Source organism: Notamacropus eugenii, chromosome 6 (genome assembly GCF_028372415.1).
Source record: "Notamacropus eugenii isolate mMacEug1 chromosome 6, mMacEug1.pri_v2, whole genome shotgun sequence".
NCBI lineage: Eukaryota > Metazoa > Chordata > Mammalia > Diprotodontia > Macropodidae > Notamacropus > Notamacropus eugenii.
The window spans coordinates 17,275,562-17,300,800 of record NC_092877.1 but is presented as its reverse complement, the minus strand read 5'-3'; the positions used below and the strand labels follow the sequence as shown (position 1 = coordinate 17,300,800).

General features: G+C 49.4%; 1 protein-coding gene across 1 annotated transcript in view; it reads right to left on the bottom strand.

Annotated features, from left to right (window-relative positions):
- Positions 1–2,030: 2,030 nt before the first annotated feature.
- Positions 2,031–25,239, bottom strand: part of ABTB2 (ankyrin repeat and BTB domain containing 2) — a 189,402-nt gene continuing 166,193 nt past the window's right edge. Inside the window, exons 6-17 of the mRNA XM_072619189.1 lie at positions 22,094–22,183; positions 21,669–21,770; positions 19,397–19,493; positions 18,150–18,285; positions 15,096–15,325; positions 12,935–13,113; positions 12,490–12,595; positions 11,654–11,756; positions 10,891–10,981; positions 7,602–7,670; positions 6,685–6,798; positions 2,031–4,047 (exon numbers count right to left, since the gene is read on the bottom strand). Of these exons, the coding sequence (XP_072475290.1) occupies positions 3,850–4,047; positions 6,685–6,798; positions 7,602–7,670; positions 10,891–10,981; positions 11,654–11,756; positions 12,490–12,595; positions 12,935–13,113; positions 15,096–15,325; positions 18,150–18,285; positions 19,397–19,493; positions 21,669–21,770; positions 22,094–22,183 (1,515 nt within the window). The 3' untranslated portion in view covers positions 2,031–3,849. The remainder of the gene's footprint in view (positions 4,048–6,684; positions 6,799–7,601; positions 7,671–10,890; positions 10,982–11,653; positions 11,757–12,489; positions 12,596–12,934; positions 13,114–15,095; positions 15,326–18,149; positions 18,286–19,396; positions 19,494–21,668; positions 21,771–22,093; positions 22,184–25,239) is intronic.

Here is a 25,239-nt window from a genome sequence, read left to right as displayed (position 1 = left end):
GAGAGTGACCACCGAGTCACAATGGGAGGAGGCCCGGATTTACAGTGAGGACCTGAGTTCAAATCTTCCCTCTTCTACTTGGCACCTGGGTGGGTCTCATCGGTAAAAAGGAAACAGATAGTGGTGAAACAACAAAGACTAGGGTCTAATAGTAAAAGTGAACATTTAGTGTCGGAAGTGGGATTGGAATCCAAAAGTTCCTGGACTTCAGGCCCGTCATTCTATGCACTCTACTGTGCTGCCCAAGAGAAAATGTGGTCCCCATTCTCTCCTGATCCTGACCCCAGATATCCCATCCCCAGATGGTGGGAGCAGTTGGTGGAGGATGTCAGTGACTTATGTTGGCTCACAAACACTGGCCTAAGAATAAATCGATAAATAAAGCATCCCTCCCCACCCAAGAAAGCATTTGTCTAAGGACCTGGGTATGAGGATCACTGGGAAAACTCCACCCTCAGTAGGTGTGCCAGTGTCTCCCTGCCTCATCCCTCCAGAACACCTTCCCCATCTCCTCCTGTGGGATCTTGGGTAAGTTACCCTCCCTCAGCCTCAGTCCCCTCCTCTGTCAGATGGGCTACAAAGCCCCTGAAATTCCTTCCAGTTCTAGAGACCATGATACTAGAACTTGGGGTTTGGAGTCTCCACAGAAAGTAATAACAGAGGGACCTTGTAGATGAAGGTAAGAGCTGCCATATATGTTATGTTAATATATGATAACATAATCCATTATAATACATAATTTCCATAATATATAAATATAAAATTATTGTATATTATAAAATTATACATGTATATACAGATAAAATTATAGTTTATATGTAAAACATGTAATAACGTATATTATTGTCAGGCACTGAGTTAGGAGGCAAATAGGAAGGAAGTCCCTACCCTCTCTTGTTGGGGGGAGGGCAGCGGATGCCTCCTCAAGCTTTCCAAAGCCCTCTTCTCAGGTGACTTACAGCAGCGGCTCAGGTGAGGCAGGTGCTCATTTACAGCTAGGGAAGACCGTGATTCCCCTAAGTTATTTTGATGGCAGAGCACAGACTCAGCCTGAGATCTCGTTCTGACTGTGTGTTCTATACACGCCCAGTGCTTCCTTTCTGACCTCTTATGGGTGCCCGGTCATCACAAGGGGCTTTTTCTTCCTCTTTCTTTTGTAGGGGGAGGAGAGCAGAGAGTTGAGCAGGATTTGTTCGGTAAAATTTGGCTTCAGTCAAAAGGCCCCATGTGGCCTCAAGGCTGCCCCTTATCTTTTTCCTTTAAAGGTGATTATACCTGTGGAGAGATGGTCTGGAGTCAGGGAGACCTGAGTTCAACTCTTGCTCCTGCTGCATCCTGGCTGACTCAAGGGCCCCAGGCGCCTAAGACCTTGAAGTTAACAAGGCAGGTACTGATCTCCAGGAGTTCCCAACACCCATTAAATTCTAGGTCCGAGAGAAAGCAAAACAAAAAACAAACCTGTAATCCCTCCCTACCTTACTGAGCTGTTGGAGGTTGATAGCATTCTCCCTCTGGCTTACAAAGTGCTTTGCACACCCAGCCTCAAGCCCAATATAAATGTCAGCTGTAATTATTTGTGATTAGGGTACCGTCTGCCTGTGATAAGACTATCTTAGGATAGATAGGAGGGATTCTCCTGTTTCACCAAAGGGGAAACAGCAGTTTGAGCCAGATCACTGAGGTCACAGGAGCACCAAGGCTGGGATTTTGAGAGGGACAGGACTCCAGTGATCATTTTGTCCAAACTCCTCATTTTAATGGGGTGCAGGGGAGGGAAGCAATTCTCCCAAGGTCCTGTTGTTAGTGGCAAGAGCTAGGATGGGAACCTACGTCATGTCCTTCCAAACCCAGGGCTTTTTCCAGTGCCTCCCAGTGACCAGCAAGACTAGCCTTTACCCACTGGACACCCTGTGTTCTCCAGGCCCCAAACACCAGTGCCTACTTTGTCCCTCTCTCAACCAAAGGCTTAATAAGGGTCAACACTGCCCCCCTACATACACACACTTCCTCACTCACACCAAGCACAGAGATTCACTGTTAACGAGTGTTTATTGTTAATAAAACCCTGATACATTTACAATAAATGACAACATGAATTAATGTACAGTTAACATATCATACAACATTACAGCAATAAAATAATGCCTATACCTTTGTACATCTCGCCGAAGCAGCTATTTGAAAATTATTTTCCAGTATTTCAAGCCATTCAGGGCTTTTTCCCAGGCTGCCCCAGGGGAAAAGGACACTCCCTCCCCAAAAGCCATGCATGGCTTTGGGTGAATAAATAAATTCTGTTAGAGCTCAAAGAAAGTACAGGCTGGCCCCCCGCAGAATGAGATGCCCATGAACCATCTCTTCTGCGTTCTGGTCCATACATACAACCAGTTCAAGGGGCCTAGCTTCCTCAGAATCTCATGTGTCTAGGAGGCCAGGAAGCAGAGGGAGTGTGTGGTCTGGACTAGGTGGTAGAATACTGCAGACTCCCCACCTTTCTCGTTCATCACCCAGTGTGGTGGTAGCATTCCTTCATGCCAATCTCTTATGAATTGCCAAGAAATGTAGGGTCTCCTTCCTTCTCTTCCCCATTCCTAAGACAAAAGACGGGCTCATTCCAGCCTGAGCTCTCCAGACAGCTAGTAGCAATGGTCTTGGCCTAGGATGGCCTGTCAATCAATGCTCTGCTTCAGCCTTGGTCTACACCTGAACTCTCTCTCATCATGGCCAGTGTTCCCTGGGTCCCTGAAGACCATGAAACACAGTGAGGCCAGTGTAAGCCCCCCATTCTTTGTCATCTTATCTCCTACCTTCCTCCACTAACTTTCCTTTCCCTTCAGACTAAAAGCCAAATGTCCCCCTCCGCTGTCTTGGAAAGGAAATTTCTGACAGTCACTGGCCCTGACTTTCAGAGATCTGTTTTGACCTACCCACCCAAAGTCCCAAACCAGAAGAAAACTGGAGAGTGAACATCTGTACAGAGAATTCAGTCCCATATGGAGCCTAGGCAACCCCCCTCAATGGCAGGGTGTTGAGGAAAATGCCAGGGGACTGTGGGTGCCTTACCTCCATGGCATTTAAGAACAGGCCTTCCTTGGTTTACTAGCTGTGATCCTGACACATGTTATTCTGCTGAAAGCCACAGTCCACTACCCCCATTCCCTTAAGAGCCCTTGTCCTGACTTGGAGATGGAGGGCACTTGGTGTGGCCTAGAGGAGAGTCCTCCTTGGCCATAGCAGAGTATGGTTAAAGGCGGGTCCAGAGTCACATTAAACTGTCCACATTTGGTAATTACCCTTCAGAGCTGAAGCCACCTAAAAAAGGGGTGGGGGTTGACTGTAAGTACAAGCTGGCAGCACATGGTTTTTTGGTGCTAATGTAGCAGAAGGAGGGAATGAAGACCCTGCCTTTGGTGGCATAATAGCATAAGTGGTCTACAAGTCCCATCTACAGGGGCAGGCTGAGATGGGCACTGAACTAGAGATATATACACAGCATCGGCACCACCCCTGCCATGGAGAGACAGGATTTCTCTGGGGCATTTGGATTCCCATGGATAATGTGGACTGGCTAGCTTTTGCCACAACCCTCTCCTTTCCCATAGAGTCTTCTCTGTGTTCAGAACACTGTCCTCCTTGGGACAGCTCCCCAGCTGACCTTCCCCACAATAAAATGGCAGGGCAGTTGCCACTGGTGCCTCCTGGCATGAGTGTGTAGAAGCCAAGCTGTTCCCTTCCCCCTGTGGGAGGGTTGGCCAGGCTGGTGGGCAGTGGGCAGCCTTGAGATGCTGGAGATCTGCTGGGAAGGAGCTGTCCTGAGGGGGGCCGGGCAGGGGGCATGGCTATGCCTCCTCACACCCGGGAGGTGATGTACACCGAGTGCACGCGTTCGGCCAGTGTGTTCTGAAGGTCTTGTAAAGGATCCAGTCCTTGCACTTTGCTGCTGCGGCCATAGATAAGCTGCCGGAAGGAGTCCTGCTCCAGCAGGGCCTTCATGTGCTTCAGGAAGAAGCCCTCACAGAACAGGGCCAGCTCCGGAGCATTGTGGATCTGTACAGGAAAGAATGGCCACAGGGTGAGGCTGGGCAGGGTCAGGGTGGGAGGCAATGAAAACCGGGCCCAACTCTGACACACCCTAACAGCATGAGCTCAGACACCTGAGCAGAGCACTGCCCACTGCCCTGAACGACTGTACAGGTTGGATGCCACCAGGCCCTTCCTGGCCATGAACACCATCCCTCTGGAAGTGATTTTGTCCCTGTTTAGAAGTGCATACTTGTTCTCTCCCAGGAAAAAGTAAGATCCTTGGGGGTGGCGCTTGTTTCTGCTTCTGCAGCCTTAGAACTCAGACCAGCTTATTCAGCTAGGATGGGTCAGAATTGGAGTTTTGGCACACCTCGAATCTCAGCGTGGAGGAGCCTGGTGCCCTAGGACCTGTCTTCCCTACGCACTGGGGAACTCACTCAGTGCACTGAGCCTGGAGTCTGGAAGACTCATCTTCCTGAGTTCAAATCCAGCCTTAGATCCTTACTGGCTGTGTGACCCTGGGCAAGTCACTTCACCCTGTTTGCCTCAGTTTCCTCATTAGTAAAATGAGCTGGAGAAGGAAATGGCAAACCATTCCAGTATCTTTGCTAAGACAACCCCAAACGGGATCATAAAGAGTCAGACATGACTGGAAAAACAACTGAACAATACTGGCTCATAATCTGGCACTGCCTTCAACTGTTCGAGTTTGGGCTGGTCTTGTCTCTCTAGCAAGAGTGGAAGTTCCTTGGGGGCAAGTGCCCTAATTCACTATTTCCCATATCCCCTTCAGCCATGGGAACCTAGCAGGCACTCAACTTATGGTGGATGAATGAAGCCTTGACAAAAGGTTCTATCTGCCTCTTCCTCTTCCTCTCCCCAACCCCCACTTTGTCTTACTATCTACCTATCTCTGATCTCTTCCAACCTGTCTATCACCTCTCTTTCTGTCTGTCCATCTGTCCATCTATCCATCCATCCATCCATCCATCCATCCATCCATCCATCCATCCAACCTTCAGGCACTAGCTGTGTGATCTGAGGCAAGTCACAACCTCTGTTTGCCTCAGTTTCCTCAACCGCAAAATGGAGATAAGAAGACACTCACTTCCCAAGGCTGTTGTGAAGATCACATGAGATAAACTTTGTGAAGATCTCGGCACAGTGCTTGGCACCTAGGGGTGCTATGTAATGCTGGCTACTACTATCAATACTGTATTACTGTTATCTGATATCATTTGTTCGTTTCTAATCTCTTCAGCTCCGCCATCTGGGGCCAAGCAGAATCCCTCTCTGCCTTTTTTCCCCCATGGCTCCTCAGATCCGCGAAGGCTGCCACCATGCCACCCTTCCTAAGGTTTCTCTTCTCCAGGTGTCAGGGCTCCATCTTCTTGGACTCTCCCTGGGAGGGCAGAGTTCCCAGGCCCCCTGCCAGTCCATCTCACTCCTTTGACTGCCCCTCTTGAATTGCAATGCCGAGCCCTGCCCTCGGGGCTCCGGATAGGGTCTGACCTGGGCACACGGGCCCCTCTCTCATTCTGGATCATGCCTCTCTCACTCCATCTGGACCATCATCCTGTGGACTCCCAGGGAGCTCCCAGGCTGCCAAGATCCCCAGCTGTGCTCTGGGACACACCTGACCTTCTCCTCCCCTTAGATTCTCATGTCTGGCCCCCCTCTCTATCACTTCCCTAGCCTTGGCTCCCATCCTTTTCTGGCATTGCCCTCCTCTGGGCCCTCTGCTGAGGGTGTGTGGGCACACACGCAAGGCAGGGGTCACTACTGCTCGTCTCCATTTACTGGCTACTTCCCCAGGCCGCCTGGAGACTCCCATTGCCCTAGAGACTCTACTGACCTCCCCATTCATATCATCATCATCATCGTCATCATCACATCACATTTCCAGGGTATTTTAAGGCTTCACAATAACCCTCTGAGGCAGGTCACTACTACTACTACTACTACTACTACTACTACTACTACTACTACTACTACTACTACTACTACCACCAGCTAGCACTTATAAAGCACTCTAAAGTTTGCAAAGCATTTTATAAATACCTCACAGCCACCCTGGGAGGGAGGTGCTACTATTATCCTCATTTTACAGATAAGGACACTGAGGCAGGCGGAGGTGAAGTGACTTTCCCAGAATCACATCTATGGTGGAATTTAAACTTAGGCCTTTCTAACTTTACCCCCTGCAGCCCCGTATGGAGGAGAAGGAAGAGCAGGGCAGATCCTGGAGGATTTCTGGGAGTTGAGTTGCCGTATTCAGTTCCTCAGCCTGCCAGGTTTCTAAGGTCCCAGCACGGAAGAGCAGCCTAACCCTCAGGACAGAGGGAGGTCTTAGGGTGCACACTGATGTTGTGGAAAGAAAGGGGGGAATCACAGTGGGAGGTGGCAGAGCATGACGTTCTGGCCCATGGATAAGCAAGGCGTCACCAACTTGAGTGTGTAAGTACCAAGGATGAGAGGTAACCCAGGTATCAATGAGGAGCTGACAGCATCTCTCACTCCAACCCTCCCTTCTCTGGCAAATCCAATCCAAAATGGCAGCTCTGTTTTCTCAGAGTGTTCACAGAGCTAGTTGGACAGGTCTTATGCTGGTCCATTGGGGGCAGGGTATGATGTTGGGAAGGACTGTGCTTTCTTCTTTACCTTGGCATACTTGTAGATGTTAACAGAGCTCTCCATGCTGATGGTCTGGGAGCACATAATCTCACAGTGTCTCTGAAGGGCATCGAGCTGGAATAGGCTGGCAGCAGACAGCAGCTATGGGGGCAAAGATGTGCACATCAGTCTTCAGGAAGGCCCTGGGGCAACCCAGCAATCTTTTCCTCCCTTTTCTCTAGAGCAGCCTAAATTCACCCTAGAGATGGCACTCAAATGGAAGGAGGCCAGCATCTACCTCCAATTCTCCATTGTGCCATCTCGCTCATTAGCTCTACTACCCTTACTGACCCTTGGGATTGGGGCACCCTGGCATGGATCTATGGTGATGGCTGGGGTTTCTTGTCCTAGAAGACCTCTTAGTATAAGGCTCATGCTCAAGTGTCAGGGTGACCTCCGGGTAGGAAGGAAGGAAGCAGGGCCTGAGATCAGATGACCTCTTGGAGGGAAGCTGGGGAGGGAAGAGGCTACACCTTCCAACACTACAGCATTACCAGTTGAAAGGGAAGCCAAGCCCCTCAGAGATCTGCTCTGTGGCAGTCACAACTAACTCCTTCAGCATCCTGTTCTCTAACACAAGAAGGTGGCTATCTTTCCTGGCCAGTCCTCCTTGTTCCACCTCCAAGACCTCAGCTGTGAGGCACCTTCTGAAGGCTTGAGGCTCTACTGCTCTTGGCAGACACCTCTCCTCACCCCCCAAGGTGCATTTCTGAGATGATCTCTTAAAATAGGCCAGAGGAATTCCCAAAGAACTGCTCCAGTAGAGCAGGAAAAACTAGCCCTCATGGTGACATATCATTCCGTGGAGCAGGCTCCATACTCTCGGGAACTAGTAGGTAGGAACAAGCTACCTCTTCCCCACCAGCACCAGTGGGACGATGGCATGATGCCAGCATCAAGCTCACCTCAAGAATGTCAGCGGTGGGGATTTCCATGGACTCTGTTCCTCCATAGTAGAGATACTGCATCATCAGCTGAAATGGATGGTATAACGTGAAAGCCAATCCAACCCATGAGCAGCTTTGTGGGGCAGTGAGAGTGACTGGGAAGGGAGCTAGGCACAAGGATTATCCTTGGGTCAAGGCTCAAGAGCCAGAGGGGATCTTTGACAGCATTAGTCCAACCTTTCTTTTTACAAATGAGGAAACTGAGGCTCGGAGAATTCGTGGAAGAGATTGGATTCAAACTTAGGCTGAGCCCAAGTTCAGCAATCTTTCTTTTCTTTAAAAAACAAAACAAAACTATGTATTGACAAAACTGTCAGTTCCCTTCTGAACTTTCTTCTGCTTTTTCTGTGTATTTTAAAAAAATGTTTCATTGATGCTTTTTTCTACTATCAGACTTTTCAGATGCCTGGGTTCAGATTCCAGGCTGGCTACTTCTTACCTGGTTGAACAAACTGCTTAACCTCTCTGGGGTTCAGTTCCCTCATCTATCACATAAGGAGTCTGGTTGAGGTTGTCCTCCCAGACCCCACGAAGCATGAGGCCTCGTGATCCTCACATTGTCGCCTGACACATGAGCTGTAGAAAGCACAAAGACTGGCTTTTGTCCTTGGGCTCCCTGGACAGGATCCCTCCCTCCTGCCCCTCTGCTTTATTGGGGCTTCCTTCCCAGGTCCCACATATTAAAAATACAATTGGGAGAAAAACAGACCAAAATTTGAAGGCTTTTGAGGCAGATGGTGTAATGGAAAATGGAATTAGATTTGGAGTTGAGGGCCCTGAATTTGAATCTTTCTACCAGTGTGACCTTGGGCACCTTCCACTCTGGGCCTCATCTGTAGAATGAGGGGTTTGGGACAGAAAACCTTCAAAATCCCTTTGAGCTTGAGATCTGATCCTATAAAAATCATTTGGGTCCTAGGTTTATCCTTTCCTGACCTAGAGTCCAAATATCCTGGTTGGGGTAGAGAGAGAGGCCTCTGCTTGGAAATTCAGGAGGTGGGAGCCCCTCTGATTTTCCTCCTATCACCCCCCAGGTCTCAGGCTCTGGTCCTAGAGGCCTAGCCAGCTGATGAAGCCTGGGGCCCATAGTCACACCCCATTCCTCCAACGGGGTTGGAAGGCACCCAGGCCTCTAGAGACATGCTCATGCTAGTTTTAGCAACCTGGGAGCAGAAGCCAGGCAGGAGGGGTGGGAAGGGAGGGGCTCAAGACCAAATTTGGCCTCATGGCCTGGGATAAACCTGGCAGGGAGAGAAGCCTTTCCAAGCGGCAGAAGTTCAAAGCTGGGGAGAACAGGAGTTCAGGAGGGGGGGGTCTGTCCCCAGTGGGTGGCTCTCTGGGATTCCTTGACAGAAAGCAATTTGGGGAGGGGGTGGGGTGGGAGGTTATTCTCTGCTTTGGAGGCTGGTGCCCAGCTCACACAGAACTGCTCTCAGTCAGAAAAAAGGAAAAAATCCCTCCTGTACCACTAAGGAAACAGACCCAGCAACTGGCTAGCAACTAGCTTGAGTGAGCCTTGGCAGGGGTTCTTTCTATTAAGGTTATGCCTTTGGGGCTGTCAGAGACACCAGAGGGTCTAGAAGAGAAGAAATCTAGCCACCTGGGGGGGAAGGGAGGCTGGAGGGACTGCCATGGGGCACTACCCATCTGGGATTTCTAGGCTTCCGCCAATGGGCCAGCACCCTGAAAGTCGAGGTGGAAAAGGCTGCTCCCTCCACAAATCTAAACACGGGATCCTATTTCTACAGACCTCTAGTTTCCTGTCCAGATGAGCCTCTCACCAGCCTCCTTCTTCCCCAAACAGGGGAAAGGGATGGATGGAGAAGGGAAAAGGGATACAACAAAGGATGGAAGGAGGCACAAAGAAAGAGGGGGGAGGGGAAAGCCAGATGAGCTGGGATTTGACCAGCAGGGGCCCTTCTGTCAGGGGTGGGACTGGTTCATGCGGTCTGCTGTAAGAGCTGGAACCCCACAGGCTAGGACATCCCTGGAGAGCCTGGGCCACAGGTTAGCCTCAGGGCAGCCCATTGGCAAAGAGGGCCCTGTAGGGGGCCAGGTTGGGGAATCAAATTTGGTGCCCAGTGGAGCTATACCTCTCCTTCCCGATTTAGAAGTCAAAACCAGAAACCTGAATGGGGCCCCTCTACATGCTCCCCTGTTTCGAACGAATGAATCTCCCTGAGCTCACATAAGAATGCAAAGTCAACAGACAGCAAACCAGAATCTTTCCTAGTGAGACAAAGCTGGTTTTTGGTCATAGGAAGTGAATGAATGCCTGCTCTGACTCTTGGCATTTGTGCTGGAGGCAGTGTGAACTTTGAGCTGGGGAGACCAGACTGAGCAGGAGAAAGGGCTGGGTTAGAGGCATCCACATGGCAACCAGGGGTACCACCTGAAGGGGTAACCTTCTTCTCTGCTTGCTTGTGGGACAGGACCTTGGACAGGGCTGTTTCATCCTCTGTGGCTGTGGCTGAGCCCAGGCTGCTCAGGGGGCTGGCCCTGACCCCCATCTCTCCCCCATTTGTCCCCCATTGGAGTCAGTGTAGAAAAGTAAAGAGCTACACCACTCCTCCCTACCTCCACTACTTCCAGAAACTCCAATACAAATGCCATCGGATTATTCTGGGCATACTGTAAATAGATACCCTATTTAGCAGAGAGCCTGATCTGTGTGAAAGCATGGAGACTACAGGCGTGAATTCAAATCCTGAGTCTGACCTTTCACTAGAGTGTGACCCTGGCCAAGTCACTTGTACTTTTGTATTCACTTTTTATCATCTGTAAAATGGCGACAGCTATCCTAAGATGACCTACATCATGGGGATATGGGAGGAAAAGCACTTTATACCAAAGTATTATAGAAATGTGAGCTGTGTGACCTTGGACACGAAACCAGGTAACCTCTGTGCTTCAGGGTCTTTATCTCTGAATGAGGGGAGGGGACTAGATGATCTCTCAGGTCTCTCCCAGCTGTAGAACTAGGATTCCAAGTCAGCTCATCTCCTGGGGCCTCACTTTCCTCATCTGTCAATGAAGGGGTTGAACTAGCTGGCCTCTAAGGTCCCTCCTAGCTCTAGATCCATGAACTAAATTAAAGCGACTTGTAGTTAAGAAGCCAGGGGGACTCGGATTTGGGTCGATATTTGGTGTTCTAGGAAGATGCCTTCCTGCTCTTAGAAAGGTGACTAGCTCACATGGGGATAGAAACATCATTGCCCTCCGAAGAGAGCACAGGTCTTGAGCCCACCTGGAAAATGTTATACTTCATGTCGCTGATTTCGATGGTTTTACTGCTGTTTCCATCTTGCTCTGACTTATTGGTCATCAGGGTCTTGAACCTGAAGCAGACGAGACAAAACCTGGTTTCTGGAATGTTCTCCTAGCGTGTTCCTCTCCTTACTGACCAAGGTCCCAGTGGCTCCTCAGCTCACTTTCCTAGTCACTCAGGCAAGACCTCTCTTAATCATTTCAGAAAAATCTTCCAAATGAATCCCCTCGGTGGCGGCGTAACTCTCTGTTCTCCACCAGGAGGCCAGAGCCAGCCCTTTGTGGGAGAGCCTGGGCTCCCTCGGACAGAAGGCCAGCACCCCCGTTCTCAAAGACTGTTGTTTTCTAATCACAAAAGCACTGACAATAGCATGAACCAATCGTCTGTGGGGGATATCCCCAAGAGGTCTAAGTATTGAAAGGATCTCGGCTCCTTCCTACATCTAAGAACAGGACAACATTTTCCTCTGGAGTGGGGCATCAGGGGAGGGGGGGACGGAGAGGTGGCCTGGGCTGGAGTCTTTTTATTATTAAATTCCATTTTATCTCCAGTTCCAAATGACCAGAACTATTGCACTTGTACTAATGCTCTGCTCATGTTCCAGGACTTTCTTCATCAGCTTTTGACAAGTGAGATTTCGCACAGTCTAGCAGTGATTTTTCATTCATTCATTCGTTTTTTTAACTCATCTCATTCATTAGGCAGGCCACCCGAGGCAGGAGTCACTGAACGCTGCCCTCACCTATTGGAAGCAGTCACCAGCAGGACTTTGTGTGCGTAAAACAGCTTCCCTTCCACCAGAAAGGTCACGTCTGACATCTCCTTGTTATTCAGAAAATGAGGATCTGAGGGAGAAAAGGCAGAGGAAGGAGAAAGGCTCAGAATTAGCAGCGCCAGCTCCAGGTTCTAGAGGGTGAGAAGTGGGTAGCAATGTGATGCAGTGGAAGAGCCTGGGCGACCTTGGACACGTCCCTTGGCTTCTCTGGGCCTCAGTTTCCTCATCCGTAAAATGATGAGATTGAACTAGATGGCTCCTGAGGTCCTTTTTAGCCCTAAACCTCTGATGCCATTACAACCCTGCGAGGCAGGTGTAATTATCACCTATTTTATCTATTTTATAGACTTCCTATGACACCATGTTATCCTGTATTTCTTGAGCATTTCTATTAATTGGGGAGGTGGTAGAGTTGGAGATTTTCAATTGTGGTGCTCCAGAAGACTTTTGAGAGTCTCTTGGACAGCAAGGAGGTCAAATCAGCCAATACTTAAAGAAATGAACTCAGACTATTCACTGGAAGGTCAAATACTGAAGCTGGAGCTTAAACACTTTGGCCACATGAGAAAACAGGGCTCATTGGGAAAGACTGGAGGCAAAAGGAGAAGGGGACAGCAGAGGAGGAGATGGATAGATAAGTGTCACTGGAAGAAAAGACATGAACTTGGACAGAGAGGTGGAAAGAAGAAAAAGGAGAATAGGGAAAGAGAGAGAGAGGAAGGGAGAGGGGCCAAGAGGAGGGGAGAAAGGGAAGGAGAAGGGAGAGTTTGCAAGGTGAGGGAAGCTGGGGGGAGCTGGGTTACCTAGTCGGGCTGGCAGGGTCTTCCTGATCTCCGGGATGCTGGGGATGGGGCTGCTCCCATAGCAGTGTGTGAAGATGCTGGCCAGCTGCTGGATGATGGAGTCATTCTGCATTGGGGTGGGAAGCACAGACAGGCCTGGGTCAGGTTCCCTCACTATGGTACAGCTGCAGATGAGCTGTGGAGGCCAGGAGGAGGGCGGCCAGGCGGCCATGGCCTTTTGTCTCTGCTCTATTGGGCTTGGCGGGGAAGGCGGTCCCTCAAAAGCAGTTCTTTTGGCCCCCAGCCCCAGCCCCGGCTCAGAGCAGACACGCTGCTGTCCCCCCTGCTCGTAGTGGCCAGGAGAGACGTGGTTTTCCCATATTGGGGAGGAGGGTGCTAGTGGATGAATCCCATTGGCTGGGGGAGCCTGGGTGGTCCCAGGGGAAGGGGAGGGAGCGCCACTCACTTTGCTGGTCTTGAGGATGTCAAACATGAGCTGGAGGCCCTCGGTCACCAGTTCCTCATTGTAATCTTCCTCTCTGATGGTTCCAAACTCCCTCAACAGACTCTGGACCACAGAGTACCGAGACTGAGAGAAGGATGTCCTCAGAGACTCTATCCAGACATGAAGCTTCCAGGGGACACCTGGTGAGGATGGGGGAGGGGGGGAAGAACCCAAGGACCTCTTAGAATGAGCAAAATGGGCATGATCATAACTCCTATCACCAGAGGTTATTGTGAGAATAAAATGAGGTCATATATGCAAAGTGATCTGCTGTCCTTAAGTACTGTATAAATGCTAGCTTTCAACATGATTACTGCTACCACTACTCTGGGCACATCCCTTAACTTCTCAGTATTCCTGGCAATTTCCCAAGACTTGAAATTAGAGATGAACTGCCCATCTGCATTAGTGGACAGACTTTCTATGGTTCTGTAGACACGAAATCATAAGTCTGGGTCAAAAAGTCTCCATACTCTTCTCCCTCCCCACCCTAAGCCCACCCCAGACCTTCCCAAGCCTTTGATTTATGAGAAACCTTTTAGAGCGAGACCTCAGAGGTCATCTAGTTCAATGTCCTCATTTTACAGATGGGGAAACTGAGGTCCAGAGAGACTGAGTGACTTAGCTGGTGGCAGTCAGGCCAGTCCTCAGGGCTCTTTCCACCTCACCTCCACCACATTCTGGCCACGTGCCTAAGTCTTCCCACCCCCTGGGCTCCTCCCCAAAGCTGGCACGACAATGGAGAGGTTTTTCCCTGCCTGGGCCCTGTGTGAGCTCTGTCCCATTAGAGCTCAGGGAATGGCTTGCTCAGAGTTAGCCTGTAATGAAAGCTTTAATTCACACTTATGGCCCTCTGTTGACAAGGCAGGAGGTCGGGCACAGGTTCCAAGTGAGAAGAATGGCTGTGCTGGGAGCTTGGGGAAACTGGGCCCTGCACATCTACAGCTGGTCACGTGGGCCAGCCTGGGTCAAGATGCCTTCACCCTGCAGGACGGGGGCTTCCTTGGAACCCCTCACCCCATGCATGTCCCTGCAGACACATTTGCTGGGGAGAGCTGGCTCTTTCTGATGCAAAGGTTCAGCCAGCCTGGAGGACTTTGTTTTCTGGCCTCCACCCCCATCTAAAAGCCTGCTCTTGGTCGGAAGCTCTGGAGCATTCCTCCTTGCCAGATAGCTGGGGATGTTTGTGACTTCAGATAGAGCATAATTACTGTTTACAGGCTCCCGGGGACATGTCAGAGAGAGATCTGAGTAACTGAAGATGCAAAACTAATGATACTTCTTGGCAATTAGAGAGAGATTGCATCTTGTCTCCCCAATCATGCTGAGGTGGGCATTGGGGTGCTAGGGGTGTGCACACGAACCAGTGAGATCCACCAGACTCCCTCGGGTTCCATCGCCCCCATTCTATAGACAGGCAAACTGAGGCCAACTCTGATAACAGACAGAGCTGGGCAGGGTCTTCCCTGATTGCTTTGCTTCCTTCCATCCCTCTAACTGAAATCATTTCTGTGTTTGTGGTCCATGATCAGGAGATGGGATTGTTAATCAGTAAATCAATTATTAGGTACCTGCTGTATAATCAGGGGGCTGGACCAAGAGACCTGATGAGATTTATTACAACTGGAAGACAGGAGCATGGCATAGGTGTCAGGGAGGGAGCTCGAGATGTGCCTTCACAGGGAGGACCTGGGCTCAGATACTACATGCACTATTTGCTATCTACATAGACCTCTCTGGCCCTCACCTTCCTGCTGTGTAAACTAGAATGTTTGACTAAGTGATTGTGAGGTCTTTCCAGCTCCACGTGCTACGATGCTACCTCCTAACGATAACTGCCCAGAGCTCTCCCTGATCACAGTATTACATGAGCCTGGTCTCAAAGCCGGTCACCTTCCCCACTCATCACGTCTGTCACAGGCTTTGCACACAACAGGTACAAAAGCACTAGCATTTCAATTAAGTCAACCTCCCCTACACATACTGATGATTAGATTCAGAACTGGCCTTTTCCCTGCTTCCCCACCACGGAACTTCTATTTGCCTTTTCTGAAGCCGTAGATGGGCAGGAAGAAGTGGGTGGGGTGGGGGAGGGGCCGAGAAGAGGCCCTTGGGAACTCACCAAGCGTCCTCAGCTCCATGGTGATGTCCACGTAGCCATGCTCAGCACTGTAGTACATGGCCTCCTGCAGTGCCTTCATCCTGGTCCTACACAGCCGGATCTGGCCCTCACTGCTACTACCCTGGCTGGAGGTGTCGCTCTCCTCCACACCCTCAGCCAAGATTTCCTCCAGAGAGAGGACGTCTGCCTTTGACTGCTGTGGCTGGGTCAGGAGCTTTCTCAGGACATTTCTGTAGGACAAGAATGGAGAAGGCAAAGAGAAAAAGGAGAGAACCCCATGGGGACATATGTTAAAGCATTCAGTTATTCACCCATCTATCCATCCAACTATCCATCTACCCATCTGTCCATCTATGCATCATCCATTTATCATCTATCCATCCATCCATCCGTCCATCCAACTATTCATATGCTCATCTATCTATCTGTCTGTCTGTCTGTCTACCTATCCATCCGTCCATCCATCCATCCACCAAAACAAATATTAAGCATTGAGGATATAAAAAAGGACAGTCCTTGTCCTCATGGACCTTGGGGGAATGTAACTCATAAATTGAAGAGTAAAGATGTATGCAAAATATACAAAATATTACAATATTACAAATATTACAAAATATACAAGATGTACGCAAACTATAAGAAAGCAGCATGGTTTAATGTATAGGAAGCTGGCCTTAGAGTCAGGAAGGCTTAGGTTCAGGTTTTCCTCTAACACACGATGGCTGGACACTTAACCTCCCAGTTCTCCAAGCAAGTCTCTAAGATCATAAATTGCTGGTCTGCACTGGTATAGAATTTCCTCATGAAATCAAAGGTCCACTCTCAATTCCCATGTAAAATAAATAATAAAAAATCGGGGGCACCAACGAATTAATCTCACTCCTAATCTCTTCTGCCCATTGAAATCCTACCTAAAGTTTCTAAGGCCAAGACAAATGTCCCCTCCTCCAGGTAATCCTCAATGACTCAGCCATCCACAAAAGATCTCTTCTTCTCCTGGACTTTCAGAGTGTTCTTCCAAGAATCACATTCTACCCTGTGTCTTATCTTTGCTCCACTGGGGAGGGACTATGTATCTTATTCATTCTCCTCAGTGACTTGTATGCAGCAAAAGCTGTGTGGTGTAGTGGACAGAACATTGGACTTGGAGTCAGAAGGACTGGATTCAAATCACATCTCAGATACTTATTCATTGTGTGATAATCTCCCTGTGCCTTAGCTTCCTCATCCCTCTCTTACAATGTTAGCCCACTGAGGACAGGAACTTTTCTGTGTTTGCATCCTTGACAATGAGCACAGTGTTTAGCAGGTATTAATAAAAGTTTACTAAGTGCTTCTTCATTCACTGGTGTGCAAAATGGGGAAGGGAGGGTTGGACTCACTGGCCTCCAGGATTCTTTCTAGCTGGAAACCTTTGAGCCTCATAGGTACTTGAATGATTTTTATTGAATGAAGGATTGATAACAGCTAGCATTTGGACTATCAATAGATGGATGTTTATTGGGGACAATCAAGGCATGCACCTGTCAGCTTGTCGAACTCTGCCCAGCATCGGTCATAGTCTAAGGTCTCCAGAGAGAGAGCCAGCGACAGGGCTACTTTGGACAGGACAGAGGGACCTCTGAACTCCATAGGGATCTTTGAAGTACCAGCCTTAGACTTTCACCTACACCTTTCCCACTAAAAAATGCAGATTACAATTCTTTCATCATCTCTGAACTTCTATGCTACTTTATGTAGGAGGAAGCCAAAGACTTTTCCAGGGTTGTCCTTTCTTCTGGTCATTCCTTATCTCCTTCCACACCCTAGTCACCTCACAGGGTCATAGAATTTAGAGCTGGGAGGGATCTTAGAGATCAAGTAGTCTAATCCCCGCATTGTACAGATGAAGCAATTGAAGCCCTGGGCAGGGAAATGACTCTTCCAAATTCACTGGAGTAGTGAATGGTACAGCTGGGATTTGAGCCCATGTCCTTTAAAGGCAAATCAAGTGCTCATCCCATTGCCCCACACTTCCTCCTTGGACCTGGGAAGCAGTCATGCACATAGGGAAGCTGAACCAGAGAGACAGCAGGGCCGGTGCTGGTGACTACGCCTGAGACTCTCAGCTAGGGGGCAGAAATAAGGACTGGCCTCAAAAACTCAATCTGGGCAGCCCCTGATGAGACCAGCCCTCCATTTTTCTTCCTGTATCTCAGGGGCTGCCACGGTGTGAGCATACCGCCCCAGAGAAGGGCCAGGCAGAGGCAGCGCTATTCCTCCAAGTGGCCACCAGTGGGAGTTGTCCCTACACATATGGGACCCAGAGAGGTCTTGAGATGCTTTCTGAATGAAGGTGTCTTCTTGGGCAGATATAAGGATAACCTATCCCACCCTTCCCTCCATCCCTCTCCCTAAAAGATCCTGTGCTCTGGAGAGAAGGGTTAGGAAAAACAATCATCCTGCTTCCTCACCCCCAAACAGCCTGAAGAAGGCTTTCTGGCCTTAGAATCCAGAGGCCAGGGACTACCTCTCTCTCCGCCTCAGTTTCTTCATCTGTAATATGAGGTAGCTGCATTAGATGACCTCCATGGTCCATCCCAGCTCTTTATCTACAATTCCTTTCAGTTCCAAATCCTAAACTTTTAACGGGGGTGAACAGTTCTCAAAGCTGTGCTATACTGCAAAGGGGAAGACTGTACTTGGGCCAGTTAGGACTTCTGAGGATTCATTTTGGGGGGATGAATGGTGAAAGGAAACGAAGCCACGCCTGACGTGTGATAGCCTGCCATTTTTAGGCTTATCTGGTACTGGTTCATAGTTAGGTCCTTATGCTTTAAAAAGCCACTGGTTGGATCAGTTTAGAGATAGCAGCTTCCCTCCATTCTGACCACAAAGGCCAAGTCTCCCTGAAAGCAAGCCCTGGGCAGCCCATTAAGCCTTTTCCTGACAAGAGACCGGGCTTTTCTCTTCTTCCAGCCCTATCATCGCCTCCCATGGTCTGCAGCAGAGGCTCCTCCTCCTGGTTGGATGTACTGGGAACCTGTAGGGGTAGGGGTGGCAGGCTGTACATACCTGTGCCCATGAGCTGCTGAGTGGCTGAAGCAATTCATATCCTCGTGGAGTGAGGAGGCCATTCCATTAGCTTCTAGCGTGCTCAGGAGAGGGTCAGCTCCCCGGCTCAGTAACAAACTGACCAGCTCATAGTTCCCTGGCACAAAAGGCAGATCTTAATATAGGCCTATATCTGAAAGACTTCAAAGTCAAAGGATACAAAACCAATCACAGAGGCATTTTTTGGGGGGGCTGATAGCAAAGGACTGAAAGTCAAGTGGCTGCCCAGTGGTTAGGGGAATGGCTGACCAAATGATGGCACGTGAATATTAGGGAGAATTAGTGTACCATAAGAAAAGAGCAAACATGGAGGATTCAGGGAAACTGAGGCAGACTCGTACAGACTGATGCAGAACAAAGAGAGATGAGAGGGCAATCTATACTGTGACCACATTCCTGTAAAGGAAAATCATGGGGCAGCTAAGTGGTAACAGGGGATGGAGCCCTGGAGTCAGAATTTGACCTCAGACACTGTGTGTGACCCTGGGCAAGTCACTTAACCCCAACTGCTTCAAAAAAATGGGGGAGAGGGAGGAGTCAGGCATTCCCTTCACTTGGCAGAAAAGTGGTGGACCTCGGGGGTGGAACGAAACACATCTTGCCAGACAAGGCATTGATTTGTTTTCTTAACTGCTATTTCTTTGTGACAAGGGAGGGTCCTGTTTGGTGGGGTGGTGGTGGAATCATCCTAATAATATTAAAATAAAAACCACTTCAAAGGGACACCTGACTTGGGAAACTTAAAGGTGAAAGGGACCTGAGGGAAGCCTGTCGCTCCCCTTACCAAAAAGAAAACAAATAAACAAACATTTTGAAAAACCTGGCTGGGAGACATTTCACAAGGTGGGGAGTAAAGAAATGCCCCAGAAAGACAAATTTAGAGAAGGCAGGCGATCTCTTCTCTCCTTTGGGGTCTCTGAAGGCCACCCAGAGAAAATCTTACTCAGTCAAGGATTCCCTCCTGGTGTCTCTGTTTAGTCTTGTCTGGGTGCCAAGTTCTTACAAACCCACTGATGGATGGGGAGAGTGGGATGCCAGGGGACAGACTCCAAACTCACTGGAAGGCTTTCAAGTTGCCCCACCCCCTCCCCAATTCAAGGGCTTTCCAGGGTCCACATGGTGCCGCTCGTGACACTGGAGTGTCAGCTGGGATAGCAGGCTCCTGGTGTTCGGGAGCCCCTTGGTGGCTGTGGGTGGGGGGCAATTACCTGCTGCTGAGGCCAGCTGCAAGGGTGTCTCTGCGTAGCTTTCCTCCTCGCTGTTCGCTGCGGAGCCCTCCACGTGGGCACCGGCATCGAGAAGCAGCTGTCAGGGAAAGGGCAGAGAACTATGGTGAGCCTGGAAGGGGAGGCTGGAGCTGGGCAGGCTGGTGGGGGGATGGGGTGGGAGTGCAAGAGTGGGGAGAGGAAAAAGTGGCTGGGCCCTGTGATACACCAAGCATCAAAACTACATTTGGGCAGCCAGAGGAAATGAGAGTCCTGTACATTAGGGGCAATCCAGGAAATAAGCCCCCAGAGAAGGATGTCCTTCCCTCAGTCATCACCTCCTTCCTCCTGTGGCTGTTCCCCTTGATACACTTGCTGGGACCAGTGACCTATTCTGGATACTGGAAGGAGCTTCAGCAGACTCTTAGGGACTGCAACTCTCTCAAGTCAGAGAGTGGGGAGGAAGTGTGATGGGGGAATGAATTCCACTCTGTTCTCACTAAGGTCAAGGTCACCTTTGGAGACCTTGGCCTTGGGGCTCCTGGGACTGCTGACGTGGGCTTCGGCACCCACTCATCCATGCCTTATCCACTGACATGGAGAAAGAAAGGACGCTCAGTTCAGTTCAGTTCAGTTCACTCTAACCAGCATTTTTTAAGCACCCATTTTTGCCAGGCGCTGCTCTGCGTGCTGGGGACACAGTGACAAAATTTAAAATCCCTGCCCTCAAGGAGTGGACATTCTTCTGGGGGCTATGCTATATACAAGCTGCCTGATCTCAGGCAAGGCGCTGAAATTCAAGGCCAGGAGTCTCTTGAAGAACCAACCGGGCTATGGTAGGGAGGGATGAGGGAGAGGAAAGGCAGGGACAGAGGTCAGCCACAAAGCTGCTGACAGAGATGCTTGTCAATCAAAAACAAGTCCTGGCATGGCAGGCTCTGCCAACGCCAAGAGGGTGAAGGTGGCAATGAAACCGGGCACAAGTCTAGACATTCCCCTGGAACAAGGAGAGCTGCCCCAAAGAGGAATGGCCCTGCCTTGAGAGGTGGTGAGTCTCCCCTCTTTGGACGTCTTTAAGTACTGGCTGGATGACCACTTGTCAGCCAGGTTTCAGGGGGATTATTCTTAAGCCCATGGTTGGATCAGATCCCCTCTGAAGTTCTGAGCCAGTATAATGGCACTTCTGAAGACAGAGGACCTATGTTCAAATTCTGCTTCTGAGGCTTTTTTTTTTTTAAATCTCTGCAACTCTGGGCAAATCATTATACTCTGTGCCTTGTCTGAAAAAAGAGGGGGCTGGACTAGCTAAGCTCGGAGGTCCCTTGTCCCTCTATGGCTCTGAGCTCAAGGTCTTTTCCAACTCTGGCATTCTGATTCTGGGACCCTCCCATCAGTCTTCATGCAGGCTGATGGGGGAGATGAAAAGTGGGGTGTCTTTAAGGATATACAGCAAGCTGGCCACATCAGATGAGGCATCCATCAGATGAGAACTGTAGAAAGAGGACTGGATATGGGGTCAGAAGGCCTAGGTCTGAATCCAAGCTCTCCTACTTACTACAGCAGTGACCGTGGACGAGTCAGCTAAATCTCTTTGGGCCTCAGTTTCCTTTTCTATAATGTGATATCAGATCCTCTCCTTCCCCATGTTTTGTGAGTATTTTTCTTACCATGACATTTGAGCTAATCTTATCCTTGGGTAGATCAATGAAAGCGAAACATAGTAGTGGGGGCTCATGGGCTCTGGTTTTAGAGGGACAGGTCCAGAGAATACCCCAAACCTGGAGTAGCCACCATCCAGGAGACCTAACTTGTGAGTTAGGGAGGGGATATGCTCCCATTATGCACCATAAGCTCTGTGAGAGCAGGGACAATTTAATTTTTGTCTCTGTGTCAATAATGCTGAGCACAGTGACTTGGCATATAGTAGGCACTCAGCGTCTGTTGAATGATTTTTAGGGTCTGTTCCGATTCTAACTCATATGATTCTATGAGCACACCGGATGGAGCTCCCTGGCAGGGCTGGTAATGCCCCACTTCCCAAGGAAGCTTCTTCAACAGACCTAGGACTGACAAAGGACAGAGGAAGAAGATGGTGCATGTACATGATCCTTCTCTTGGTGTCCCTTTGATACTCAAGTATCTCCCTGAGGCTGGGGTTGTGGTAGGAAGGAGCCTGGGCCAAGGTCAAGCCCACACTTGAAAACCCTGATGCTGTGGAGTGGTGCAGGTGTAAGGGAGGAACATTCTGGGAAGCGATGAAGGCCAGGGAACTCACCTGAACAACGGAGATATGACCGTGTAGCACAGCAAACGTCAGAGAGGTCCAGTGTCGGCTGTCAGGGTGGACTGATGGGTATCGGGGAGAACTGCTTGGGACCTGGGGAGTTGGGAAAGCCAGTTGAGAGTTCACTTTCTTATTGAGGGGCCATTGTTACACCTTTGACTGACACACCTGAGAAGAGGTGAACATGCCACCACTGGGAGGGAGGAATGTGCAAGTTGTTGGCAGGTGGGAGTGGGATGCAGCTACCACTGGACTCTCATTGGCCCGGGAAGCAAGGCTTTGCCTCAAGTGTGACCTCCCTTTGACTGGCCCTGGCTCCTGTCCTTCTGGAGAGGATGGGGCTCCTTCTCTTGGGGCCCATGTCTAGGATGGCCAAGAAGGCAGGGCCTGCATACAGGGGTTTGGAGGTCACTTACTGGGATGTCCAAGTTTGCTCCAGCATCTATTAACATCTGGACCATTGCCTCATCCCCAGCAGCGCAGGCATACATCAGTGGAGTCATCCCCTAAATGGACAAAGACAGAGATACTCAGCTGTTTGAAGGGTTTCAGGGAGATTTGTGTTCCTGTGACTCAACGGACTGAGTCAACATAGTGTTGACATGTTATTGGCAGACCCATGGGAAAAGGGGCACCATGGAGTGGGTGAAGAGGACCTGGCTTTGAATCCTGACCTAGACACTTACTAGCTGTGTGACACTGGGTAGGCTGCTTCAGGTCTCAGTTTCCTCAGTTGTAAAATGAGAGGATTGGATTCAGTGGCCTCTGAGGTCCCCCTATGGAATGCAGACATAGGCAGACTGTACTTGGGACATATGATGGTGATTTAAAGTATAGAACATAAGGCAGGGATAATCTTATTTTTGTGTCTGCAGCCCCTGTACCTAGCAGAGTTCAGCCCCCATATGCTCACTGGATTTCCTGATGGACTGTATGTTGTGTAAGTATTACTCCTGCCTTAAAGATAAGGAAACTGAAGCTCAGAGTAACCTACCTGGAGTCACACACATCTAACCTTGATCTCTTCTGACACTAGGTCCAGTGCTCTTAACCCACCAAAATGTCTACATCCCTGGGGGATGCCAGAGCAGGCTACAAATTCTGGGGTTCTGCCATCTCCTACCTGTGTCATGATCACCAAATAGATGTAATTTGGGAGGGGGCTTCAATTTTTTGAGCTGTAACATGATCAAGTTTGGGTGGAGTGGCCTCTCAGGGACCTAGACATAGTCCTAGTCTATAAGACTTAATGGTAGATGAAAATGGTGGGTGAAAAATCCGTGGTGGGGTAGAAAGCTCATTAGCCATTGACACACCAGTTCTCTCATGGCTCAGAAATGTCTACGTGGTGCCGCCACTTCCCTTCCCAAGCTTGAACAGTGATAAGTGCCTCCACCTTCCCCAAAAAAGCTCTGCAGAGAAGGAGTTAACTCTCAGTGGTTTTCCTCAGAAAGCATTTTCCTGGAGCCTTAAAATGTTATTTATTAAGTGATGTGTGTGCAGACAATATCGCCCAGCCTTGTAAATCCCTCTCTCTGAATGCCTGGAGACAAATGAATAGTCTGAGATTCATCAGGGAGAGAGACGGGGCTGTTTACCAACAGATCACTCTAGAAATATCAAAGGCCAGCAAATAAATAGGAAAGGAGACAGTTCAGTGCCCTGGGAGAAATCTGCTCCCCTCGCTGGGGCACAATCTGACCCCTCTCCGATGGCCAACGAAGCTGTCGGCCCCTTGAAGGTCGGGTCTGACTTCTGCCTCTTTGAATCGCATTGTATAACAGAGTGATATTAAAGGTCTGGCCCTTCTGACCTTAATTCCATTTTCTCCCACTACCAGATAAACTGGCTGTGACTTAGCACAGAGACCCTTGGTGGTCTCTCAACCCTTCACTGGCCTTAATTAAACCTTCCCAGCCCCCCCTCTCCCTCCATCCAATCTGAAAAGAAATTCTGGAGTGTATCGAACATGTACATATAAGAGATAAAACTGAAAGAGTTATTCCTTTTTTATAAAGAAGAACATATCCCCTCAACAAGTTTCTTATGCACCATTGGAGGTCTGTATCCCACAGCTTGGGGATTCTTGACTTCCCAGCTAGGTCCTAGATGGCTACATGATACCTAGCTGGGAAGGTTTTGTTGTTTGCTTTGGGTCACAGAACTAGTCAAGTCTCAGGGGTGGGATTTGAACCTAGGCCTTTCTGACTCCCCACAACACTCTCCACCCTGGTTTACTACCTCTTTTCCCTCAGGATGCCACTGCTCCCACCCTGCTTCCCCCCAACCCCAAGCACATTCTACCTATTTCCACTTAAATACTTTGAAACACTTTTTTTTTGCCCAGACAATTCTCCTTCATCCCCCCACTAACTACAATCTCCTCATTCCTCCTCTCCTCCAAGAAGCCTTCCCAGACTATGCGCGCCCACTTCTGAATTCCCCTGGCACTGATTGCCTGGACTCTCCATTCAGCACCCAGTCATCAATGACCTTATCGAGTATAATTTCTTTTCTCTTTACTTAACTATATCCAATGCCTCTTAAGGATAAGGAGAGTGTGCTGGCCTGAGGACATGCTTGCTGGTCATCTGGGGCTGTAGGTGAATCACCTGGTCTGTCTGGGTCTCAGTTTTTTCATCTGTAAAATGGGGACAATGCCTTCCACGTCTATCAGAAGGTTTTTGTGAAGGAAAGATTTTACATCAATGTGAATACAGAGACCTTGACACCTGTTCTGGAGTCAGGACCTGGGTTCAGGTCTCTCCTCTGATACTTACTACCTATATAATTCTGGGCAAGTCACTTAATCTCCCTGGGTCTGTTTCCTCATCCATGAGAAAAGAGAGTCGACCATTTAGCCTCTAAGGTCCCCTCGATTTCTAAGTCTGTGAACCAATGAATCCCCTACAGTGCCTAGAACAGTGAAATGCACACAGTAGGTGTTCAATCATTCACTCTGTCCGATGAAAGACTGATGGTCACTTGCATTTGTGTGTGTATTGAATGCCTGAGCAAGGTACCAGGCTGGCTTCCCTTGACCTCCCAGCCTCTTGTTCCCGCCCCACCCCCTACCCAGTAAAACTCTCTGGAATTCCAGGGTTAGAAGTACAGCCTGGAGAAATGGAAATCACATTTCTGGATTTCCTAGCTTGAATTGTAATGATAATAATAACAAACAACTGCCAACACTGACCCATCCTCATATGCTGTACTTTCCCATCATCACACAAATGTGAGCTGCTTTACACACACTATCCCAGCTGAGGTGAGGTATGAATGGGAGTAGGGGGGAATTGTACCAGGGCTTGGGACATAATAAAGTCTTAATAATAATCTTCCTTCTCTCCCTCCCTCCCTCCCTCCCTCCTTCCCTCCCTCCCTCCCTCCCTCCCTCCCTCCCTCCCTCCCTCCCTCCCTCCCTCCCTCCCTCCCTTCCTTCCTTCCTTCCTTCCTTCCTTCCTTCCTTCCTTCCTTCCTTCCTTCCTTCCTTCCTTCCTTCCTTCCTTCCTTCCTTACTTCTCTTATAGTAGAAATTTGGAAGACTTGTTTTTCACTGTTC